The following is a 24,789-nucleotide window of genomic DNA, read 5'->3' as shown; positions in this document are numbered from 1 at the left end:
TTTTAATGAGAAAAAAAAAACAACTTCCAACGACACCTGGGTGGCTCAGTGGGTTAAGCCGCTGCCTTCAGCTCAGGTCATGATCCCAGAGTCCTGGGAATGAGCCCCACATTGGGCTCCCTGCTCAGTGGGGAGCCTGCTTCTCCCTCTGCCTGCCGATCCCTCTGCTTGTGCTGTCTCTCTCTTTATTTCTGACAAATAAAGAAATAAAATCTTTTTTAAAAAACCCAAAACTCCTGTGTCCAACAATAAGGGACTAGGTACATATACTACGGAACAGATGCAGGAATAAGAAAATACTGATGTAGCGTAGCATTCTTAATAAAATGCTAAGTGGGAATTATTGGCTGCAAAACAGTATCTATAGTGGAAAAGCATTTTTTAAAAAACTCATGCACGTGTATGAGGCATGTTGGGCAGCCAACCCAACCCTGAGATGTATTATCAGAAAGCATCTATAGTTTGGGCCTTTTAATACCCCTGCATAAAAACATGAGTAGTCCGATGACTTTTCTGCTCAGTGTTAGTAACAAAAATCTTGAGGACACAAAACACAAAACACAGTCCCAATTCACTATATAGTGATGGGGCTGTCTGGTCCCCGATTAAGTCTGACGTCACTCAGAAAAGCAGCCATTCCCCTGCACACCCATGGCGGGAAGACTGTAACAGTGACGAGGGGTTTGATCCTCCCTTCTCCCCACCCCCCTACCAAAGCCTTTACCTCTCCATGCCCTTAGTGGATGAAGTGGAGTGTGGCTGGGCAGAGAGGTACAAGTTTGAGTGGGGGGGGATGTAGCGGGGACGGATGCTGAATGCTTTTGCTGGACCTTTGGAATGGCTGTTGGATGGCTTCCACACTCTCTGGGTTGAACAGATGTTTGCATTTCTTGCCTCAGGGGGTTTGGGGGAGGTTAAGCTCTGTTCTCCTGCAGCTTCCTTGATGAAAGGGTGTGCTGTCCCCTGCTCTCTGCCAACCCTCCATGTCCCTGGGAGCCCAGTGATTCACCCACAGCCTCTTTCCACTAAGGTCTTTTCCCTCTCGAGTTTGCTCTCGTGGATATGAGCTAAGAGAGCCCCACGCCTTTTCTGCCTCTTCTGCCTCTTCAGGGGCTCATGTCTTGTCCATGGGACACACACAGAGCATTTCTGCCTGAGAGGCCCCGGAAGTGAGGACTGATTGCCTGCTGAGCAACCTCCCTTCATTCCGAGCTGGCTGGCACCAGCTTCTCAAACTTACTCTTCTTGCACAAGAGTGCAAGTGTTCCGTCAAACACCAGGCAGCCCTTCCCCCAGACTGAGAGTGACCTAGACAGAGGTCTTCTGGTAGTGCTGTTGAGGCTTCTCTCTCTAAACTCCTCCATCTGCCTGCACTCCTCTGACCCAGTGTGGGTAACGGGACTTGTAACCTTAACAAGAGGTCTTTGGGTTTTTTTTAAGTAAGAACACTTAACACGAGCTCTACCTTCGTAACAGAGTTTTCAGTGCATAATAAAGTGTTTTTATCTGTTGACACAATGTTAGTCAGCAGATCTGTAGAATTTACTCATTTAGGCAGAACTGGAGATTTTTATGTGTGGATTAGCAACTCCCCATGTCCCCCTCCCCCCAATCCCTTACTACCGCCATTCTATTCTTTGCTTCTTTGAGTTTAACTACATTAGAAACCTCATGTAAGTGGAATCATTGAGTATCTGTCCTCCTGTGTCTAGCTCCTCTCACTCAGCACAGTGCCCTCAAGTTTCATCCATCTTGTCACATTTGCAGACCTCCCTTCTTTTTAGAGGCTGAGTAATATTCCATTTTATGTTTATATGTTTATACGACATTTTTAAAAATCCATCCATTGATGGACCTTCAGATTCTTTCTACATCTTGGCCGTTGTGGATGATACTGCTATGAGCACGGGAGGTACAGATATCTCTTGACCTAGTGTTTTCATTTCCTTCTGGTATAGTCCCAGGAGTAGAATTCCTAGATCATATGGTAGTTCTGTTTTAGTTTTTGAGGAGCCTCCATACTGTTTTCCATAGTGGCTGCACCATTTTGCGTTTCCGTCAACAGCGTACTAAAGGATTCCAATTTCTTCAGCCCTGCCTTTGTTTTTTGTTTTGTTTTGTTTTGTTTCATCGTAGTCATTCTGACAGGTATGAAGTAATAGCTCACTGTGGTTTTGATTTGCATTTTCCTGATATTATTGACTTTGAGAATCTTTTCATGGATCTCTTGGCCATTTGTATGCTTTCTTTGGAAAAATGTCTATTCAAGTCCCTAGCCCATTTTTAAAGAGAAGATTTATTTATTTATTTGAGAAAGAAAGAAAGAAAGCCTGTGAAGGAGTGGGAGGAAGGGGAGAGGGCCTGTCCACTGAGCACAGACCCAGACACGGGGCTCGATCCCATGACCCGTGAGATCACGACCTGTGCTAAAACCAAGAGCCCAATGCTCAACTGAGCCACCAAGTGTCCCCCTCCCCCATTTTAAAATCAAATTATTAAATTTTTGCTATTGAATTATAAGTTACTTACAGATTTTGGACAAAATTTTTAAAGATATTTAAAAATAAAATTTTTAAATTTTATTTGTCTGAGAGAAAGCACAAGCAGGGGTAGCAGCAGGCAGAGGGAGAAGCAGGCTCCCCATTCCAGGACACTGGGGTCATGACCTGAGCTCCAGATACTTAACCGACTGAGACACCCAGGTGATTCAGCATATTTTGGAAATTAACCCTTTAACAGAGAGGCACTTTGAATATATTTTCTCCCATCCCATGGGTTGCCTTTTCACTCTATTGATTGTTTCCTTTGCTGTGCAGAAGATTTTTAGTTTGATACCGTCCCCCTTGTCTATTTTTGCCTGTGCTTTTGGATCATATCCATGAAATCACACCACACTCTTTAATTTCAAAATATATTACAAAGCTACAGTAGTTAAAACTGGCATAAAGATCAATATATAGGCCAATGGGACAGAAAAAAGAGCCCAGAAATAAATTTATGCATATATGTCAGCTGATTTTTGATGAGGGTGCCAAGAATACACAATAGAGAAAGGGTAGTCTCTTCAACAAATGGCATGGGAAAAGCTGGACGGCCAACATACAGAAAAATGAAACTGGACCCCTATCTTTCATCATACATAAAAATCAACTCAAAATAGGTTAAAGACTTACACATATGACTGAAAACTATAAAACCAGAAGAAAACATATGGCAAAGAACTTTGGCTTTTTTTTTTTTACTTTATTTTTTAAAGATTTATTTATTTCAGAGAGCGCATGAGCAGGGGTAGGGCTAGAGGGAGAGGGAGAGAGAGAATCCCAAGCAGACTCCCCACTGGGCATGGAGCCCAACGCGGGGCTCCATCTCACAAACCTGAGATCACGACCTGAGCCAAAATCAAGAGTCGGACACTCAACTGCCTGAGCCACCCAAGTGCCCCTTTATTTGTTTTAATAAATCCTACAAGCAGGTTCTGCTGACTGGTCTTCTCACAATCTGTCTGGATGTGTGGATTCTCTTGCTTTTATGCCGCAGCTAAACCTGAGACAGGCTGACCCTCAATGGAACATCCTGTTGTCCTTGCTTTAAAATGCTGGGTGGACGCAGGCACACGTAGTAGTGTCTCTGGTTGTGGGGATTACGAGTGGTTTTTATTTACTTTGAACTTCCTCGAGTCTTCTGTATTGAGTGTAACTTTGCTTTAATCATTAGAAAAAAGAAAGAACTGGGAAAATCGTATGATGGCACATCAACGTCCATTTTATTGACATTTAGGATTTCCTGTCCAGACACTGAGGAATTCCCTTGTGAGCAGGTGCCCGCTTGTTGACTGCGGCTGGCTGTCCCAGTTATGCTCTTACAAGTGACAAGATACACTGGTTTACCTCGGAGGATGGGTGGCACTTGACTGTGAGTCAAGTAAGGAAACACAGGAACAGACTCACCCTGCACAGTCTTTGGAAACGGGGACATTGATCAGAACAGAGCAGCATCCTGGGGCCAATCCCCGGGGCTGGTGATCGGCCAGACGGGGGCTCAGCCCCACTGTCCTGCTTCTCCTGGTTCACTTCCATCGCCACAGCTGAGTTTCTTTTTGCCACTTTCTCTCTGCCCCGTGGCTTCAGCCCGCTTGTGACTCTCTGGCCTTGTGGATTCTACGTTCGGTATCGCGTAATACCTTCCCACACTGCAAGTCTCAGACCCAGTGTGACTTCAGTTTGTCTTACTTGTCATCGTGATTTCAAGACCTGTAGGAGGAAGCACATGACTGAGTTATTAATCACTGCCGCAAATAAAACACATCAGCTGGGCAGTGTTCCTTCTCTTGTTTACCTTTTAGGTCAAGCACATTCCTGGTTTGGTTGATGAGGACCAGGAATGTGAAAAATTTTGGATCATATAACCCAAAACACAACTAGCCATGACCCCTCTTCTATGGGTGCCCAGTGCTTCCTGGACTGCTTGTAAGCGGGGCCCCTGGCTCTCAGACAGACAGACTGCCGTGCTTAATACATTACTGGTGAGTCCTGTTTTGGGGTATTAGCAATGAGAGTGGAGGTGCCAGAATGATTTAAAGGAAAACAATACAAAACACAATTATGAGGGAATCAGACACGCATCTTTCTTTTTCTATGCCAGACATTATTGTATCCTACCCAAAATCAAACATTTTTGCTCATAACGCCCAAGTGACATAAGCTAAATAGTTGATGACTTTTAAAATCCAAGGTCATTGTTAGTCAGGAATAATCCAGACCTATGTAATATCTTTTATACCAACATTAGGTTTCCATAAATAAGTTACATAATTTGGGATAGACCCATGCATTTGTATGGCTAGCATTATTTCCTTCTACCCCAGGTACGGATTTTGTCACAGAAGTGTTCTGGGAGTACTTATCTGGGGGAATATTTGGATAAATAAATGTAACTACATCTAAAGACAAAACATAGTAAGCTCTTCTGGATGAGATGATACAATATGAAACATTATGTATGTTTGAAATAATTGATGAGCAGAGTCCTAATTCTAATGATAACATTTAGTTCAAGTATTCAGGAGGAAGTGTTCAAAGTGAAGCCTTTTGTAATGTGCTTCTGCAGTAATTTCTGAGGATGTAGAGTGTTGGTCAGGTTAATAGATGGAGAAAAACAGCTTAAACCCAGCCCATTGTGAGACATGTCTGCTAACGTGAACTTGGGAAAAGCAGCAACCATTTGGATAAGGATTACTTCAGAGGTTAACTCTTTTTGGAAAAGTATTACAAACCGTGATCCAGACCAATAAATCTTAACATATGTCCACGCCAGACTTTCTTTGACCCTGTCAGGGAATCCTACAGTGGTTAATGATTTGTGACATGGACTCTCTGAGCCTCCGCGATCCCTGATGGGGACACAGGAGCACGACTTTCATGGTGGTGGCATTTAGGAGATCTCGGGCATTTTCTCGCATTCTGTGTGTTGAAGCAAAGACTGACTAGCTGTTGTAGTCCTGGCTTACACATCTGGGTGTGTGCGTAGGGGTAGGGAGAGAGAGAATGCTGTATTTCGGCATTAAGTTTCTTAAAGTTAAAGCTACCTCTAGAACGTTGGGTGTGAGTTGGTTTTCTAACATCGCTAAATTAAGATGGTACAAAGAGTGAATTAAATTGAATATGATAAATGTGGGTATTAATTACAGTCAAGGCAATGTAGTCTTATGACCTTTCTGCCTGGATCTGGAATAAAATTTTATGGGCATCACTTTCTTTCAACCTTGTGGAATTGCCTAGGCTTCTCTGAAACTGTTCCTCTTTCGGTATTTTTTTCCTTGACAGGACATGTTCTAAGAATTGGCATTAAATTGTCTGAATATGAGAGAAAAGTACCATGCTCTGCATCCTTATTCATGAAAATGAAGGAGATGCACTAGATATTAGCGAGTACAGTTCTGTCTTATTACCTGGTTATATAACTAGCCGTACAGAGGGCGTGGCCAGAATTTAGGATGTAGTCGTCTTTGGAAAAAAGCCATGAATAATAGGATATGTAAGCAAATTCAAGATGTTGAGATCATGGACTTTACCTATGGATGAGAACTGATTGGCTCTAACCTGCCTTGCAGGTGTGCTAATACCAGCCTCCCACGAGGGATTTCTGTCCACTCTTGCCACTTTGAGGAGCTCCCCTACACTGCAGAATCTTAACGTGGAACTTGCATTAACCCTTGCCTTACAAGTTCCTGTGGAAACATGTCTGAGCATCTGTATAAAGAAGAATGAGTGGCGGGTGGGAGGTGGGGAAGCTTGGGCGGCTCAGACGGTTCAGTGTCCAACTCTTGATCTCGGCTCAGGTCTTGATCTCATGATTGTGAGTTCCAGCCCCATGTTGGACACCATGCTGGGTGCAAAGCCTAATTTAAAATAATAGACAAATAAGTGGAAAGCAAAGGCTAAAAACTCCTGTTTTCAAATACTTAGTCATCACTTGATATATGTTCAGAAAGTCTAGCACTTTGGTTAAGGAGCTGACACTCCAATGCTGAGCCCACTGGCACGTAAAAAAGGGCCGAGACAGGCCAAGTGTTGAATAATTCAGGCTCCGGAAAATAATCTGCGCTCACTCTAGAAATAACACATGTAACATGCTGCTGAGTAGTCGGGTCTGAAGCTAGGCAAAAGCCTTGCTCTTATCCTCACCACGGGATAACCATAGGCAGGTCTTTCTTACATTGTGTGATTTCAATTTTTTTTTGAAGTTTTCTGGGCACTGGTGGAAGCAGCCAGCACATGGCGTCAGACAACAGATGCTGGCCCTTTAATCCCAGACCCACGTCCCACCTCCAGGACGATGTACCATGTGCACCCCCTAACATTCAGCAGCCTCACGAAGGTACCAGATATAACTCCAGAAGTTATCTGAGAAGATGGGATTATAACCCCATCTTCCATAAGAGTATTGTCAGTTGGAATCTGGAACTGTAAATTCTCTACGAGCTGATTTGAATCACGGGCTGGATCCCGAGGGAAGCAGCAGGAAGAAAGGGCAGAGGGAGTGCAAGGATGGTGGACCCATGAGAACCGTGTGAAAGGGGGCACTTTGCAGCCATACAGCTGGAATCTGTAAGATCTCAGACCTAAATATGGATTTGCTTAACCATGCCCTTGAGATATTAGGCTGTACCCCCAGGCTTAGAATCATCGCAAGTGGGGCAGTACCCTGGGAGCTTCTCATTCAAACCCCTTATTTTATTTTATTTTTAAAGATTTTATTTATTTATTTGACAGAGAGAACTCACAAGTAGGCAGAGAGGGGGGGGAAGCAGGCTCCCTGCTGAGCAGAGAGCCCGATGTGGCGCTTGATCCCAGCACCCTGGGATCATGACTGAGCCGAAGGCAGAGGCTTACCCCACTGAGCCACCCAGAGAGAAGAGTTGCCCAGATTCATATTCATTTGTTCACCGAGGGCTTACAGAGTCCCCACTCTGTGTCAGATAGACATCATTCCGGAAAACAAGACAAGCAAGGTCCTTGCTTATATGGATTTGATTTTAGTGGGACATGGGGGAGGTGATTGATGAAAAAAGCAAATAAATGCAGGTATTTTCATCAGAAGATTAATGAGATTAAGAAAAGGAGACAAAGTAATTTGATATCAAAGGTGCTTGGAGGAAGGGATTATTTCTGGTGAAGGTCACAGAAGGCTTCTCTTCGAATGTGACTTTTTAAGCTAAGGCCTAAATGATATCCAGGAAAATCCATGTGATAAAATAGGGAAGGGCATTGTGGCTGGAGTGCACAGCAAGCGCAGAGCACATCAGGAACCAGACTGGCTTTCGAAAGGAGCAGATAGAAGGCCTCTCGGTGTTTTAATGTCCTCGTTGGTAGAATGGAATAATATTATTTACCTCGTGATGTTCTTGCAAAGAGTAAATGAATGAAGACATATAATTTGTAAATGTTAGCTGTGATTCTCACTTTCTCATATTGTTTTTTGGGAAAAAAATCACTTTTTGCAAACATGAGTTTAATTTGTGTGCAGGATCCCATCTCTCACGTATGTCAAATATGGATTGTGTTGCTTCACAATGATGGCATAAGTCTGTAGAACTCTTTCATTACCCCACAAGTTAAACAAATAGATATTGATCAACCACGAGTCAGGGACCATGCTAGGCCCTGGGGATACCAAGACCAATGAGACACAGTCCCCAGTCCCTGGTGGGCAGCCCGATGGATACATGACAAGTAATTCATTCAGTATCATTTGGAAAATCCAAGAGGACGATGGGTGCCTTCCCAGGTGGTGTGGTTAAAGGTATGAATGTATTAAAAAGAGATTAAGATTAATTTAGGAAGACAAGGATGGCTGGCTACATGAGGGACTGACCCTCGAACTCTTAAGTCTGACTTCAGAGTGGACAGCCAGGCTTCCTACAGCATCTTCTTTCAGGTGACTAATCGACAGAGAGAGATCACTCACTGTGCTCTGACCCAGCAATAGGAATTATACCTCTTCGCATTACCTAGATTACTTAATTTTTCCTTCTGTTGTGACTTCGTGTCATATGACAATAAACATCCAGGAAGGTTATCAGGGCCCGTCTAAGAAATACAGAAAAGGCTGTCATTGAGTCTCGATTGGGCAATCTCAGTCACCGCCATTCAGGGAGTTTAAATGGGCCTTATTATCTAGCTTGGCTTGAAAGCTGGTGCCATGACCTGACCGCCACTCTTTTAGCTCTAATGGTTTGTTGTTTTGGTGTCATTGTTGCTTGCTTTTGTTCGTCCCTTTTCTTTATGGGAGCTTCCCTTCCTCCAGACTTCCCTCTCTGGTTTTACTTTCCTATCAGCAAAAGAACACATTTTCCAAGACACCTGCTTGCTTTTTCTAACCCCTGCCCCTCCCTGAGTCTTGGCTGTGGACCAGGCAAACAGCAGGCTCTAATGTTAGAGACAAAGGCTCTCAAAAAAACAATCTTTTCAGAAAAACAATCGGGGAAGAGGAGAGGCCAGGCCCCAGATTGTGAAGGAATGGGAGCGACCCCTGGACAAGGGCTTTTGCTCTCTTTCCTCTGCCTCCTCCTGGCTGAGAACTCATTCTTCTAAAGCTTTCCCTTGCAGATGAGCGATAAGAAACCAGTTCCTGGAAGTATCACCTTCCTGGAGCGGAAACACAAAGGGGCCGGCTTTCCTAAAGTGAGTTTTCTGGGAGTTGCAGAGTTTGGAGAAGGTCTTGAGTTGGACAGACAAATCCAGCTTCCATGATGTCATTAACCAGACGGCCAAAGCTCTGAATCAGGATACTGTTCCTGGCTTGTGGACTCCATTCGTGCTCTTCTGTTGTGCTGTGGTTGCTGGGTGATATGAAACAAAAAAGTATTTGAATTTTTTTGTGGGAGGGAAACTTTCATGCTGCTTTGATCTACAATTCAGGCGACAAATCCATTTTTACAGGATTCAGTTGAACAGTTTGTTCTAGGGTTCACTGATGTTGGGAACCTGTAAGAGCAGGAGAGGTTGGGGGCTGGGGGAATGTTTTGGCAAGAGGTCTTTGCAGCCAAGAGAAGATGGTTGATCGAGATCAGGCTGCTGAGCTGCCTGGAGAGCAGAACAAGGTAGAATAAGATGGCTTGCACACAGGAAGGTCAGCTGTGAATGAGCAAATGATGGGTACAGAAGCCAAGGAAATGAAAATGGAGAAAAAATGTGAGCAGGGAGGTGAAGGGGGAGAATGAGCCCCCCACAAAGAGGAATCGTTGCCCTCAGCAAGAGGAGCTCGTAAGGGAGCAATTTGGGGGAGTTAATTGAGATCTTTGTGACAAGAAAATGGAAGGTGTGGTTCCTGTATTCTGGGTTCGGGGACTTGCTTGCTTGACACGTCTGTCTAGCTGCTCTGTCCTCAGTCCTATTTGGATTATCATTACTACCTGGTTAAACGTCAGAAGTCACGTTGAGCTTACTACTGTCAGTTGCATCGTTTCTTAATGGAGTTAGTGGTACCCAGTGAGAGGGAAGGTCAGGTGGACATGGGCTTGAGAACCAAGGCCTGGGTTCTCATCCCAGGACAAAACTCCATCCCGCCAGCGGGCTCAAGTGGTGTCCCTGTAAATGGGGACATCGAATCCTGATGCAGCCATGCTATTAGCCTGGCTAATTAGCAGCCGCTAATGAGGGTTAGCGATAACAGCTGCAGAATCTTCAACACAGCATCTGTTCTTATCACTGGTTATTATTATTTTACCCGAAGATGCAGAGATTGATGAGATTCAAAGGGCCTCTTCAGATTTATAAGATTCCACAAAGATTTAATTCCGACGTAGGAATAATGAGCCTTTTCATTTCACTATACATTTGAAACCAGAAGCTATCTTCGAGATCATCTCATCTGCGTTTATGTTTTTAAGTTCCGCATAACAAACCATCCCAAAGCTTAATGGCTCTGAAGGACTTCTGTGGATTAGCTCACGGTTCCTCGGGACTGTCCCTCGGGCTGCGCTCGGCTGGGGGACGCTCCTGTCTCCCCTCGCGTCTCTGCACCCAGATGGGCGCTCGCAGGTCTGGCAGGGCCCCGCCATCCAGTCTGCGCATGCGGTCACTGCAGGGGAGGGGGCGGGGTCAGCCCGGGCGGGATCCGGAGTCCTGGGGGCAGAGGTCCGAGGCTGCGAGGCTAACTGAGGCTCCGAGTCTGGCCGTCCCTCTGCATCACTTCCAGCTGTTCTGAGCACAAGGCTAGCGGCGGCTGAGGGACAGGCGGAGTGACAAAGTCACATCCCGAAGAAGCAGCTGTTCAGGGACGCGAGGAGTCATGGAGGCCTGGTCTGTGAGCGGTCGGCCACCTCCTCCGACCCCCTTCACAAATGAGGGAGCTGAAGCCGAAAAAGAGAAATATTTGGCCGAGGTCACCCAGCTGGAACCTGTCGCCCCGCCAGTGCTGGGGGCGGGGGGAGGGGGCTCCGCATGCTGCACGTTCGTAGGTGGGTCCCGTGGAAGTAAGAGGGGAACCAACCTGCTGGGAGTCTAGGTGGACCCAGAGAAGTGATGTGCAAAGGTCCGCAGGGCACGGGGAGGAGGAGGAGAGAGGTGGGATGCATTCCCCTGGGGATGCAAAACCAGCTCAGCGCAGGAGGAGGAACCCCCAGGGGACACACTCCATCCGCAGGTGCTCCAAGGGCACCAGCGTCGCGAGGGTCTCAGACGCCGGTGCACGAAGGAGGAGCAGTTCGGGAGCAGGGGGTGGGACTGTGGCTTAGCAAGAAAAGACCTGACTTCGTTGAGTCAAGTCAGCAGCCCGGGGGCAGGACACATGGCAAGTGTAGACAACAGGCCCTCCTGATGTGTTGAGTCAAGCTGGACCCGCCAAGCCAGCAAGGTGCGCGCTTGTAATGGATCTGGACGTATGTGGTCTGGAACCCTGTGGTTCTTGGCATAAAGCGGATTGGGCGCTGGAAATGGGTGACTGAGTGTGTAACAAACCGGCTGGGAGGAAGAGGAGGGGCCCGGGGCTGCCTGTGAACGTGGTCGAATTCCAATTGCAGACGAATGTTCTCGAAGTCTCCCAGCTGAGACTCAAAATGCTGTCCTTGTAAGGGTCGCATGCCTTTCGGTTAAGGTGTTTCATTTGTTTTGCTAGTATTGAGCTTCGATATGTTTTTTTAAGTAAGTAGATCAGTGTAAACCGTTGTGTTCTTGTTAGTACCAGGCGCTCAATCAACCATTATAAAAGTACTGACTGTATTTTATAGGAGGTAGGACTCCCTGGTGTAAAAGGTTAAGGTGTTGAGTTACAGGTACCCAGAGACTTTAGACTGGTATGTCACTCATGGCTTCCCTTTCTGGTTATCCTCACTTCAAAGGCCAGAACTATTTACGTTTTACTTCTTTTAGTCATAGGCAAACACAATGCCATTATTTTGTACTGCCTGACCCTTGAATGTTCAGGCTCTGGGCTGTACATATTCACCCACTTTCCTGACAATCTTGGGATGTTTCTGCTTTAAAAGCCACTGAATTGGGGCGCCTGGGTGGCTCAGTGGGTTGGGCCGCTGCCTTCGGCTCGGGTCGTGATCTCGGGGTCCTGGGATCGAGTCCCGCGTCGGGCTCTCTGCTTGGCGGGGAGCCTGCTTCCTCCTCTCTCTCTCTGCCTGCCTCTCTGCCTACTTGTGATCTCCCTCTGTCAAATAAATAAATAAAATCTAAAAAAAAAAAAAAAAGCCACTGAATTTCTTTTTATTTTTCTTTTTTTAAAAGTTTATTTATTTATTTATTTAGTTACCTTTTTTAAAAAGATTTTATTTATTTATTTATTTGACAGAGAGAAATCACAAGTAGATGGAGAGGCAGGCAGAGAGAGAGAGAGGGAAGCAGGCTCCCTGCTGAGCAGAGAGCCCAACGCGGGACTCAATCCCAGGAACCTGAGATCATGACCTGAGCCGAAGGCAGTGGCTCAACCCACTGAGCCACCTAGGCGCCCAGTTATTTAGGTACTTTTAAGTAATTTCTATACCCAACATGTGGTTTAAACTCACAACCTGAGTTCAACAGTCTCATGATCCACTAACTGAGCTAGCCAGGTACCCCAAAGCCTCTGAATTTCTTTAAAATCATGCCCTTTTATCTATCTGTGTGTGACTACTGTCTGCATTTCATTTCTCATTGTCTTTGAGAGACAGATTTTAGTATAAACACATCCACAGATGAAATATGTTTTATCTACTCCAGCCCTAGTCAGAATGAAAGTCAGAAATCTGGGGGTAATAGAGTAAATAAGAAAAATAAATAAGAAAAATATATAAATAAATAAGAAAAAATAAGGAGTTTATTTTATTAAACATGCCTCATTCCAGTGAAAGACCCTGAGGCATTGATTCATAAATTGATAAAATGTATAATTGCCAAAATACAAAATGTCATTAGTTAGCAGATGTGTGGGATGTAATCAACCCTCACTACTTATCAAAGAAATGTAGCATTTATTTTGGTCTTGATCTCAGGGTCATGAGTTCAAGCCCCGAGTTGGGCTCCATGCTGCACATGGAACTTACTTTAACCAAAAAAAAAAAAAAAAAAGGAGAGAGAGAGAGAGATGAAAGAAAGAAAAAAATGTAGCAATTTTTTAAAAACAGAGGAAACAAAAATCCTTAAAAAAAAAAAAAAACTACCCACAATTTAAAACATGGTACCTTGAAAGTATTAAATTCAGAAAATAAAAATACTCAAAAGAGTAACATCTAGTCTTCCAAAGGCACCGGTTGCCATATTGTATATCACTTGTATGAGTAATATGTCACAGCCATTGGGAGAAGCATTTTGGTAGCATATGAGGAAATCACAAAACATGTTTTTGACTCTGACACAGTAATTCTGCCCCAGTGTCCGTCAGAGGTACTGTAAAAACAGAAAATGCACAGGGCTGTCCCTTACAGTGATATTTATAAGGCAAAATTATAATGTTCTTCACCGTAGGAATAGTAAATAAATTATGGAAATCATACTGTCTTGAATATTATGCAAATATTTAATGATTGTCCAAAGATGAGTAATGGTAAAGTTGTTCAATATGTAATGTTGTTTTTGTGAAGGTTGTATATGCAACATCCCTGTGAATGGCATCTTCCACGCACCTGTGTGAATCAGAAATCGGGGAGTCTTCCCTGACATGCCTCTGTCCCCTACAGCCCTCCAAAGTCACGTCATCACTTGAGGGTAAACTTCACCTGCTGAATCCTTCCGACTTTTCTTCTGCTTCCGCACCACACTCCCTGGTCTAAGCAAACACCTCTCTGTCCCGGACCCTCCAAGTCTCCTGACTCTACTCCTCTTGGAATCTTGTCTCTACCTATAGCCTAGGATCTTTTTGATTGTTGAGGCATACTTGATATATAGCATTGTATTTGCTTCAGGTGTGCACATAATTATTCAATATTTGTATACACTGCAAACCGATCACCGTAGTAAGTCTAGTTACCATCTGTCACCACGCATAGCTACAAATGTTTTTTCTCGTGATGAGAAGTTTTAAGACCTACTCTCTTAGCAACTTTTAAACCTGCATTGCGGTATTATTATTATTTTTTAATATTTTTATTTATTTATTTGAGAGAGAGAGATCACAAGTAGGCAGAGAGGCAGGTGGAAGCAGGCTTCCTGCTGAGCAGAGAGCCCAATGTGGGGCTCCATTCCAGGACCCTGAGATCATGACCTGAGCTGAAGGCAGAGGCTTACCCCACTGAGTCACCCAGGTGCCCCTGCATTGCGGTATTATTAACTATAGTCACGATGTGTACATTACGTCCCAGGACTTTCTGATTTTATAACTAGAAGTTTGAACTTTTTGACCCTCTTCATCCATTTCTCCCACCTGCCATCTCCCATCTCTGGCAACCATTGGTTTGTTCTCTGTGCCCAGGAGCTTGATTTGTTGTTGTTTAAATTCCACATATAAGTGAGATCTGACAGTATCTGTTTTTCTCTGACTTATTTCACTGAGGAGAAGGCCCTCAGGTTCCATTCAGTTTGTTGCAAAGAGCTAGATTCCATTCTTTTTATGAGTGAATGGTATTCCATTATGTGTGTATTTGTGTGTATGATTGGATTTGTATTGTACTGTGTATGTCCATTATACATATTTGAATTTTTTAAAGATTTTATTTATTTACTGGAGAGATGGAGAGAGACCACAAGCAGGCAGAGAGGCAGGCAGAGAGAGAGGGAGAAGCAGGTTCTCTGCTGAGCAGGGAGCCCGATGTGGGGCTTGATCCCAGGACCCTGTGATCATGACCTGAGCTGAAGGCAGCCACTTAACTGACTGAGCCACCCAGGCACCCCACATTATACATATTTAATATTGTATTTTATATATATAGAATTAAAATTTGATTTGATATTGTACTTTGTTTTTCCACACAATTACTATTCCTGAGGTGCATATACTTTTTGATTTAGCGTTTTCATTTTGTTTGGGTAAATACCCAGGAATGGAATTACTTCATCATGTAGTATTTCTATTTTTAACTTTTCGAGGCACCTCCATACTGTGTTCCAGACTGGGCTGCACCAGCTTGCGTTCCGCCATCAGTGCATAAGGGCTCCCTTTCCTCCGCATCCCCACCAACACTTGTTAGTGCTTGTCTCTTTGGTAGCAGCCAATCTACCTGGTGCGAGGGGATAGCTCATTGTGGTTTTGATTTGCATTTCCCGTACGATTAGTAATGTTGAGCATCTTTTCACATGCCTGCTGGCCATATCCGTATTCTTCTTTGTAAATGTCTGTTCAGCTCCTCTGTCCATTTTTTTTAATCAGATCGTTTGCTCTTTTGGCTACTGAACTGTAGGAGTTCTTTCTCTGTTTCGGTAATTTAACCCGTTATCAGATCGATGATTTGCAAACACTTTCCCCCCTTCAGTAGGTTGCCTTTCCATGTTGCTGATGATTTCCTTTGCTGTGCAGAAGGGTTTTAGTCCAGGATGAGCTTTTGGAAATGCAAACTTGATGTGGCAGGTCACTGCCAAGTCAACAAGGTATTCTCAGTGTTGCCGGACTCAGTGCCAGACTGCTCCCCTCAAATGCTTGCGACGTGATCTAGCAGCTGCCTCCCCCTCGGCTCTCCCCGAGGTTAGTCCGGCCAGGCCAGCCTCGTTTCAGCTCCTTGCTTCTCTCCTTGGCTGCTCTATGGCTGGTCCTCTTCTGTCTGGAAAGCGCGGTCTCTCTATCCCAGAACCACCCTCCTGCTACCCCTCCATCTTTCTACCTTCAGGCCACATGTCAACATCTCAAGAAAATCTTTGCTGCTGCCTCGGGTGCTGTCCAACCACCTGTTTACTTTATTTTATCCCCACAGGGTGTAAATTCTGTGAGGGCAAGGACTTGACTTCTTCCCTGCTCTATACCCAGAGTTCAGACCTGTGTTGAGGGAGTTAATCACACTCGCCACTCTTGGTTACATCTATATTGTGATGGGGCCTGGATCTGTCCCACTTACAAGATGGTGAGTCCCACAGGACAGGAGCCTCGTCTCCTCTGTTTATCGTTGTTTCCCTGCATGGCCCCTAGGAGGCCTTCTACAACTGTATAGTGAATAAGTTTTATCACGACCATGTGAAAAATCACCACCAAATCATTAACAGGGATTGTGTTAGGACTGTGATTTTTTTTTCCTCTATCTACAAGAAAAATTATAATGGGAAAAAAAACCCCAACAATACAAAAATTCACAAACAAAAAGAAAAAAATAGGATCATATATTATATATACTGAATCAACATAATTAAAAGGCTAGAAATAGAAATGATACCTATAATTATTCTGCCTTAAGAGATCAGGTGTCCTGATTTTTCCCCCAATGTGTGCAGCATTGTACATAGCTTCGGATAGATAAAATCTGCATTTTGTTTTTCCTGCTTCATGCTATGGGACATTCCCAGGAGGCTGCATTGCCTGCATATTATTTTTAGAAACTAATTAGTGTACAGGTAGGAGGGCTGTTTCACCAAGATATACTTCCTGAAGTAGAATTCACACAGCAGGAGTATTCCCATAGGGCTATGGATCTCTGACTTCATTGGCTGGAAGTGGAGGAAGAAATAGGCTATGGACGGATGGATGTGAGCCCAAGCCTGGAATGAGCACTTGAGGTCAAATGGAGTGAAGTGTGATGGTTTTCACACTCAATGAAACATTGAGTCTCTAGTAAAACTGAATAAATACATTTATGTTGTTTGGAGAATTCCTAAGTCAGGTGGCTTGACTGTGCTCTGAGATGAGGTGGATACGTTGACAAGTGGTAGCCGGGGGGTGGGGGGCGGCTGAGTGTCAGTCTTGAACAATTGTGGGGTTGTGGGGGACTTTGAGAACGTGGAAGGGGAAACAAATGTGGGACATTAATAAATGAGGCATTGACAAGTTGTCAACTGTACTGATTAGAAACAGTTAGTTGGGGGCACCTGGGTGGCTCAGTGGGTTAAGCCTCTGCCTTCAGCTCAGGTCATGATCTCAGAGTCCTGGGATCGAGTCCCACATCAGGCTCTCTGCTCAGCAGGGAGCCTGCTTCCCCCGCCCTTGCCTGCCTCTCTGCCTACCTGTGATCTCTCTCTCTTTGTCAAATAAATAAAATCTTTAAAAAAAAAAAAAGAAGAAAGAAAGAAACAGTTCCATGTGGTCCCTTGGTTAGTCAGTCAGGGAAGTGGTGGTAGAGAAGGCGTGGCGGGTGTCAGAGGGACGGCAGTGACAGATGGAGGCACCCAGGCGGATGTTGTGGGCTGGACCTGACAAGTGCTGCCTAATGCATTTCAAAATGCAAGTCTGGGCAGGATGGCCTCTGGCTTCCTTCGTGATTATTTTGTAAAATGACAGTATCATAGCCCCAAGCAGGAGCCTGAGTTGCAACCATCTTGGTTCGTTACCTTTAACCCCAAATTTGCCACTCTGCAGCTGTCCTGCTCACCATCTTCGTAGTCCTACACACTCCCCAACACTGGCGCTTCCCAGAGGACCCTGGATAAAGGACAAATGCTGCAGCATCACATGAAATTCTTCCGCAGACAGCAGAACCCCTCAAGCTTGGACCCCATGATCAAGCCCAGCGCTGTGCCAACCTGACCACTTGAAGAGATTTACATCATTACTTCACAGACTTGCCTAGAAAGTTGGCCCCATCCAGCGCTCGCTCTTCCTCTCTCTCTCTCTCTCTGGATTAAGCGCCTCTCATTTCCAAACAGTTTTAGGGATTTCTGAAATAGAGCAAAATGCTCTGCCTTAAAATAAAAGGACCAGTGATTAAATCATAACCAGTGATTTAATGAAGGACTCAGCAACCTTTTCTTTCTTTTTAAGATTTTATTTATTTATTTGACACACAGACAGAGATCACAGGTAAGTAGAGAGGCAGGCAGAGAGAGAGAGAAGCAAGCCCCCCGCCAAGCAGAGAGCCTGATGCGGGACTTGATCCCAGGACCCTGAGACCATGACCTGAGCCGAAGGCAGAGACTTAACCCACTGAGCCACCCAGGAGCCCCATCAGTAACCTTTTCATTTGAAAGAGGATGAAGTTTGATGGAAGGGCAGGGGAAAGGATACAGAAGGAAAGAGAAGATGTCAGGCTGGGTGTTGGGATGGTGTGGGGCAGACAGGTTTGTGCTCTGGGTGGCCTTTCCTATCCATCTCAAGTCACACTGGCCTTGACTTCTAAACATTAGCTGGGTGCTCATTCTTGGGCTTTTTTGTGTGTTTAAAGAATTTGTTTTTGTGTTTAAAGAATTTCTTTATCTAAAATCATTATATGCAACCATTTCTTCTTGGCACGCAAACACTTATCTTTGACCACCGTATGGGCAAGCAAGGGCCCTATCTATTATGTTCAATGTTGAATCCCCATGGTCCACACTGGGAGTGGGGACATGGACATTGCTCAAGAAACAATGAATGAATGAATGAGTGAGTAATCAGAACTAGAATATACTGGTTTCTCCATGTCATTAAATCATCAATCATTCAGCTGTATTATTAGGTTGGGTTCGCATAATGCTCAACCTAGGTTGTCATCGCCAGCTGGTTATTTTAACAACTGGCAAAAACTTTTAGATTGTCATCGTATTTGGAAAAACAGCTAAAATACATACATTGGTGGTGAAAGGGAATTCTGACTAGGCCCCCAAGACTTAGAGTTTATACAGCTCTCCCACGAGGTCAAGTTTAGCCTCCTGTCCCATGAATGTGCACTTGATATCAAGAAATTTAAAGGATGCGTTGACATTTTTGTTTTATTTCAGCAAACTCCAGAAGACAAAGAGGGATATCAGATGGCTTCAGGGAGTGACTGGCGAATGGTTTGAGGAAATTCAAAGAAAAAAGTTCTGCAATGAAGCAGATGTTAGCCAAATGTTAAAACAACCACTTACATACAGACTCAGGAAGGGGATGGCAGAAAATGGTGAGAAAAAAATTTAAATCTAGATTTTTTTTTTTCTCTTACAGCACAGCGTTCTAGGTAATCAGTCAGTGGGTTTCCAATGGAACCAAACCATATTTAGGACTGTTTTTAAATCATAAGGTACAAAAGTTGTTTAATCTAATATATAATAAACAGCGTGAGCTGAAAATGTGCTACAGTGTCTTGGGCAGGTTTAGAATCAGGCAAGATAGCGTAGTGGTTAAGAACACAGACATCGATAATAAAAAAGAAGACTTGGATTCAAATCTCCATTCTGTCTATATTCTCTGTTCTATCAGAATCCATGTACAGTTCATGTTACTTATTCTCTGTAAGCCTCAGTTTTCTCATCTTTAAATGGGTATGATAATACGGCTCATAGGTGGTTTTATACGGAGAAGGCACCAAGCTGGAACACAGCAGACACTTAAATGAATGGGATAATGCTGCAAAAGAAGGGGGAAGTGGAGGGGGGACAAAAAGTGGGAGAGGGGCTTATGGGAGGAAGTAGTGGAACCCTCCCCACACCCTTCTGATACTTTGGTAACTTAAAATCTGTAGGTAATTGCTTCTTTGAACACCCCAGCCATGTGACCACACTCACCTCACTCATCTTCCCCATCATTTTTTTTTTTAAATCTGTAAATGAGGATAATAAAACCCACTTTCACAATTCCTCAATATAATTTCATCAATTATAAAGTACAAAAACAGTATAGAGAATCTTCCTACTGATATAGTCATATTAACTACTTCTGCTGGTATGTTGCTAACATTAGTAACATCAAGAAACACGTAACAATATTTCTAAAGTTATTCTGACAATATTTTACAACTCCCATAATAAACAAATCCATCTAAAAAGACTCATAGCTCAGACTTTGAAATTTACCCCGTATTTTACCCCGACCATGGCGACTTTCCCTTACCTTGAATTCCTCTAATACTTATAAATCCAGCATGTCCAAATATATTAGAGTATTGTAGACTTTGTATATGTTGATGTTGCCTTAGAATTTGTAATGCTCACATATGTGTTATCTATACATATATTAGACGTGTTTATATTACAAGCAGACACACATTTAAACCATATGTGTAGCAAATACACAGAGGTAGATTTCTGATGGGAATAAGGAACACTCTAAGTGGCTTATTTTCCTTTTCCTTTACGTTCTTCGGAGTAAAAAGCTGCGTAGTGTCTATCACTGTGGTTTTAAAGCACTAAGATAAAAATGTCTGCAGGACAGGGAGGACAGGGTAGCTAGAAGCACCCCGAAAGTTGAACGAGGACCCTGATACCTTACGTTAGACTTTGGATGGGTTTGGGCATCTGGTATGTGGGGAGGGACGTTCCACAGAACTGCGGTTCACAGTGCATAGTGAAAGACTCCCTACTCTTTGTAAGGATTTTCTCTACTCAGCAGAGCCATCCAAGGCAGGGGGCTCCGCTGACATCCTGGGGTCTTCATGTGTGGGTGCCTGCTGCATTCTCCTTCTGCGTTAAGCGGTGGGAAGCAAGAATGAAGTCTTAGTTCTCTGAGATGTATTTAGCTGGAAACACGGGGTGATGCCAGATTTCTACAATTTCTCTAGATTCTATGAAATTACAAACATCAAGATCTAAAAATACAGCTCATCAAAGAAACCCAACGTCCATTTCTTCTCGGCTGAGTTTCCGATCATCGTTTGCGTCCCTGTTCTCGTTCAGAAAATCCAGAAAGGAGACTATAAAGCTTCAGTCTCTGGGACAGAAAGGGTGAGTTAAACTCGGGTCTTGTGGCAGCTCTGACGTTAGAGGCCGGTAGCCTGTTTTGTGTTCAGAGTGTTTAATGTTTGTTCTCAGGATTTAAATGCAGATAGTCACAATTGAAACAGGACTGAGCTCGCAGAGGGACAAAGTCCTTCTGAAACCATGAAACTTGACTCTTTTGAAAGCCAGCTTCTAACCAACTGCACAGATCCCAGGTCGTACACTCGGTGAATGATGGATTAAGTGTTGGGAAATGCTCATTGATTTTCTCCACTGTTTCAAGAGCCTGGTCTATGCCCTGGTCAGGAAGATATCTCTATTTTATTTTATTTTTCTTAAAGCCGTTATTAGATTGGCTGTCAAAATTATTTAAACAGTCTACCTCAGAAATTGTTCTGATGCTTGTTCTGGGAAAAAAAAAAAGAAAACTGCCTTTTCAGATCTATCAGGAGTGATGATTATGGTTCATAGATTAGGAGGAGATCTTTAAGTCAGAACTCCTTTTTCCTTGGGAATATGTGTGTCTGTGGTCACAGGGAAAGATGGGGTACAAAGACGAAATGAAAATAAGATGAGCACGAGAGTCGAGAAAACTTGCATTTTAAAATCGAGGGGATAAAGATATTGCCGTGACTAACCGGATTCAGGACGGCTGTTGTGCTGGGGGGAACCCAGAATTTAAACTTAAGGCAAAGGAAGGGAAGCTGTTTGAAACAGGCGTCGTTCCAGAGAGTTCCCAGCATAGAACGGTGTAAATCAGTTCATCTCGACTCACCGGCTGTTGGGTTGTTTTGTGAAAAACAAGCGAGGCTTTGCTTACATGCGATTGAGCTGACTGCTGAATATTTTCAGCGTGTCTTCCTGGTTGAAAAGCTTCCCACCCTCTTAAGGTGTTGGCTTCACACGTGACGTGTGCCGTCAAACCATTCAGTGTTGCCGCACCAGACAGGAGCTGCCGGAGGTCACTCCTGCTGGAAACAGTAAGTGGCACGCGGCTCGGGGGCGGTAGGGGATGAGGCTCCCGAACCTGGAGAACAGAATTCTGTCCTCCCCTCCCGGGTGGACGGAAGGCGTTCTGCTTCCCACGTTCACCTGAACCCGCTCTCGTCTTTGCTGAAATAATGAGGAGCTGAACAGAATGTAGATTTATGGGACTGTCCCTACCCAAATCACTTGCAAGGAAGTACTCCGCGAATAGGTGAGTTGCTTTTCTTCCTAAAAATGTTTGAAACACCAGTAATCCTCTCATTTGGGGATTTAGAGTCAAGGGGTGTTACCTGTGGAGGGAATATGTGTTTTAAGGACAAAAGGAATATCCTCGATGTGTGGTGTAGCTGGGACTTGCGATAGGTGTTTGTGTTGTCGGTGATTTTCTTTAAGGCAGAGTTTTATACAGCTAACAATCTGACATCAGTAAACCGGGAAAAGTTGAAGAACCTGTTCACTCTGTGGACAAGTTATTTCCAAGCTCATATTGCAAGTCACGGCAAAAGTGGGTTAAAGAAGACAGCAAATCTAGAATCTTCCATGGGGGGTATCATGTTTTCTGGGTACAGACCAAGGTGAAAAAAAAAAATTGCAACTTCGCAAAATTCTGTTTGGTAACCATCCTTCTTGTGTGCCAGCATGACTTGCAACTTTCTTTTAACAACACAAACTGAAACATAAAAATCAGAATGCAGACATGAAGCAGGTTTTATCCTTTGTGTATAGATGTACGGTATGTTAAGCAGTTTTCAGAATTTGTCTTCTCTGAATCCATTTTACTTTCAAAATGGAAATGGAAATAAATATTTATTCACTGTGCTGGTGCAGAATATCATGAAGACACTGTGTTTTTGCTCCTAAGAAGTTTCAGTAGATAAATTGCAAAAATATGTCCTTTTAATTTTTTTTTAATTTATTGTTCTCGAGATTGTATTTATTTATTTATTTATCCATTTGAGAGACGGAGAGAGCACAGGTAGGCAGAGTGGCAGGCAGAGGGAGAGAGAGAAGCAGGCTCCCCACTGAGCAGGGAGCCCAACACCGGGCTCGATCCCAGGATCCCAGGATCATGACCTGAGCCAAAGGCAGACACTTAACCCAGCTGCCCCTGTCCTTTTGATTCTTAAATATGTGTGTGACCTAAATATTCGGATATAAATCCTGAATGTGTGTGTGTGTGGCTGGGGGTGGTTTTAGGGAGTGTTTACTGTGGCAGGAATATACATTGTGTGTTGTGCATTTCCAGGGACACTTGACTCTTAAGTAGAGCCTACCTTTCTTTGGCAATTCTGACTTTTGAAATACAAAGTCCACCTTCCAAATACATGATTCAGGATCTCCTCCTTGCCTTGAGCGGCAGCAGGAAACAGCCAGCTGCACGGGCCAGCCCCAGGAAAGCAGAGTTATTGCGTGCCAGGTAGCCGTCAGGTTCCTACTTGCCGAAGCCATCTCGGTTCCACTTTGTCACACTCTGTGCTCCGCAGAACAAGTCAGAGCCACGCAGTTGAGAGGATCTTTTTGCAAATCACAGTGAGAGAACCCACCCCTCCAGGCAAAATACAGCCTCCTGCTCAACCCTGAAAGACTCAAGTATCATAGAAATATCTTTTCATCTTTTAAGCTGTGGTTTAACCAAAAAATGACATTGGATCGTGGAGAACACTCCCTGGAAGAAAAGGGATTTGGTCATTTCATCAGATATTTACTTTAGAAAGGCCCAGTCAGTAAAAGCATATGATATACTGAAGCTTTGATTTCCTATAAGAAGTGGGTAAAAAGCTGTGGGAACAAGGTGACTGAATGAATTAACAAAAAGGCAAAAAGTTTGCCATTTGTTTCACATAAGGACGAGTTTCTCCTGCTCCTCCTTTCTATGCACTTCCCGAATTATGCCATTATTTTTTATTCAGTATTTCATTTCTTTATTTGTTGGAGAGAGAGAGAGAGAGCAGGGGAGGAGCAGAAGGGGAAAGAATCCCAAGCAGACTCGCTGAGCCGAGCACAGAGCCTGACTTGGGTCTGAATCCCAAGACCCAGAGATCATGACGGGGGGAGGAGCAGAGCACTGCGTGTGGTTGGGAACAGGTGCCCCACGAACCCTAGGACGTGGCAGAATATCATGGGTTCAGGTATTTCTTATGGCAGTTTTCTGGCAAATGACAGTATCTCGAGGAAGGGGCATGCTGCGGAATTCATAGGGGGTACCCTCCGGCCTCGCCGGGGCCTGAGTGACCAGCGAGTCGTCCACCGGTGATTATGGTGTCCTCTGGTGAGTGCTAGGGAGGGTGCTGGTACTCTTGCCATGGGAACACAGGGCGAAGCGCTGAGCTCAAACTGGAGGACCGGAAGCCTTCCTGGAGGAGGAGAGCCCGTTGCCAAAGGACACAGAGGACTGAGCCCAGTCATTAAGAGTTGGGAGGTTCCACCAGGCAGAAAAACTGACCCAGCCAAGGTGTGGAGACTGGAAGAAGCAAGAACACATCTAGGTCACCGAGGTTCAGGGACCCAGTATAAGGTGAGACCAGTAAGACGTGGAATGGGAGAGGTTGGCAGAGGCCATGACGCAGGGACCAGCGGCGCTAAGGACATGCAGCGCTAAGAAGCTTCGGTATGATCCCGTAGACAATGGGAAGACCTTAATCACTTTTACTTTAATACCATTTTTCCTTACTTTCTATGTATTTTATATATATGTATTTGTTTTATATGTGTGTATATTTTGTGTGTATTTCTCTTATATATATGTGTGTGTATGTATACTTACGTGTATTTATATCTGATATACTGGGTAAAGTCACCCACAACCCACTGCCCTAGACAAGCACTAAAATATTTTGGTGTATTCAGTGCAGGTGTGCAGGTACACATGTCTATTTTATCATTGCTAGTTTTACCTTTTTTCTTTTTTAAAGTAGTCTCCATGCCCAGCATGGAACCCAGTGCAGGGCTTGAACTCACAACCCTGAGATCAAGACCCGAGCTGAGATCAAGAGTCGGACGCTCAGCTGACTGAGCCACCCAGGTGGCCCTCCTTGTTAGTTTGTAAGCAGAAGAATGACATGATCAGATCTTCATTTTACAAACATTATTTTAGCGTGGTGCTTCTCGACCAGGGACAGTTTTGTCCCCCAAAAGATAT

The 24,789-nt window shown here is 44.2% G+C and overlaps 1 protein-coding gene across 7 annotated transcripts in view; it reads left to right on the top strand.

Moving 5' to 3' along the window:
- Positions 1 to 24,789, top strand: part of EXPH5 (exophilin 5) — a 68,533-nt gene that overhangs the window by 21,053 nt on the left and 22,691 nt on the right. For 3 of the 7 annotated variants that reach the window (XM_004764393.3, XM_004764392.3, XM_004764395.3), the window contains exons 2-3: positions 18,750 to 18,910; positions 20,507 to 20,669. In XM_004764393.3, coding sequence (XP_004764450.2) covers positions 18,750 to 18,910; positions 20,507 to 20,669 — 324 coding nt within the window. The other 4 variants (XM_004764398.3, XM_004764397.3, XM_013062422.2 and 1 more) reach the window with 3 other exon arrangements.

The sequence above is a fragment of the Mustela putorius genome, unplaced genomic scaffold (genome assembly GCF_011764305.1).
Source record: "Mustela putorius furo isolate JIRA1106 unplaced genomic scaffold, ASM1176430v1.1 tig00000198_pilon_pilon_pilon, whole genome shotgun sequence".
Lineage (NCBI taxonomy): Eukaryota > Metazoa > Chordata > Mammalia > Carnivora > Mustelidae > Mustela > Mustela putorius.
This window is presented reverse-complemented; position numbering and strand designations above follow the sequence as displayed.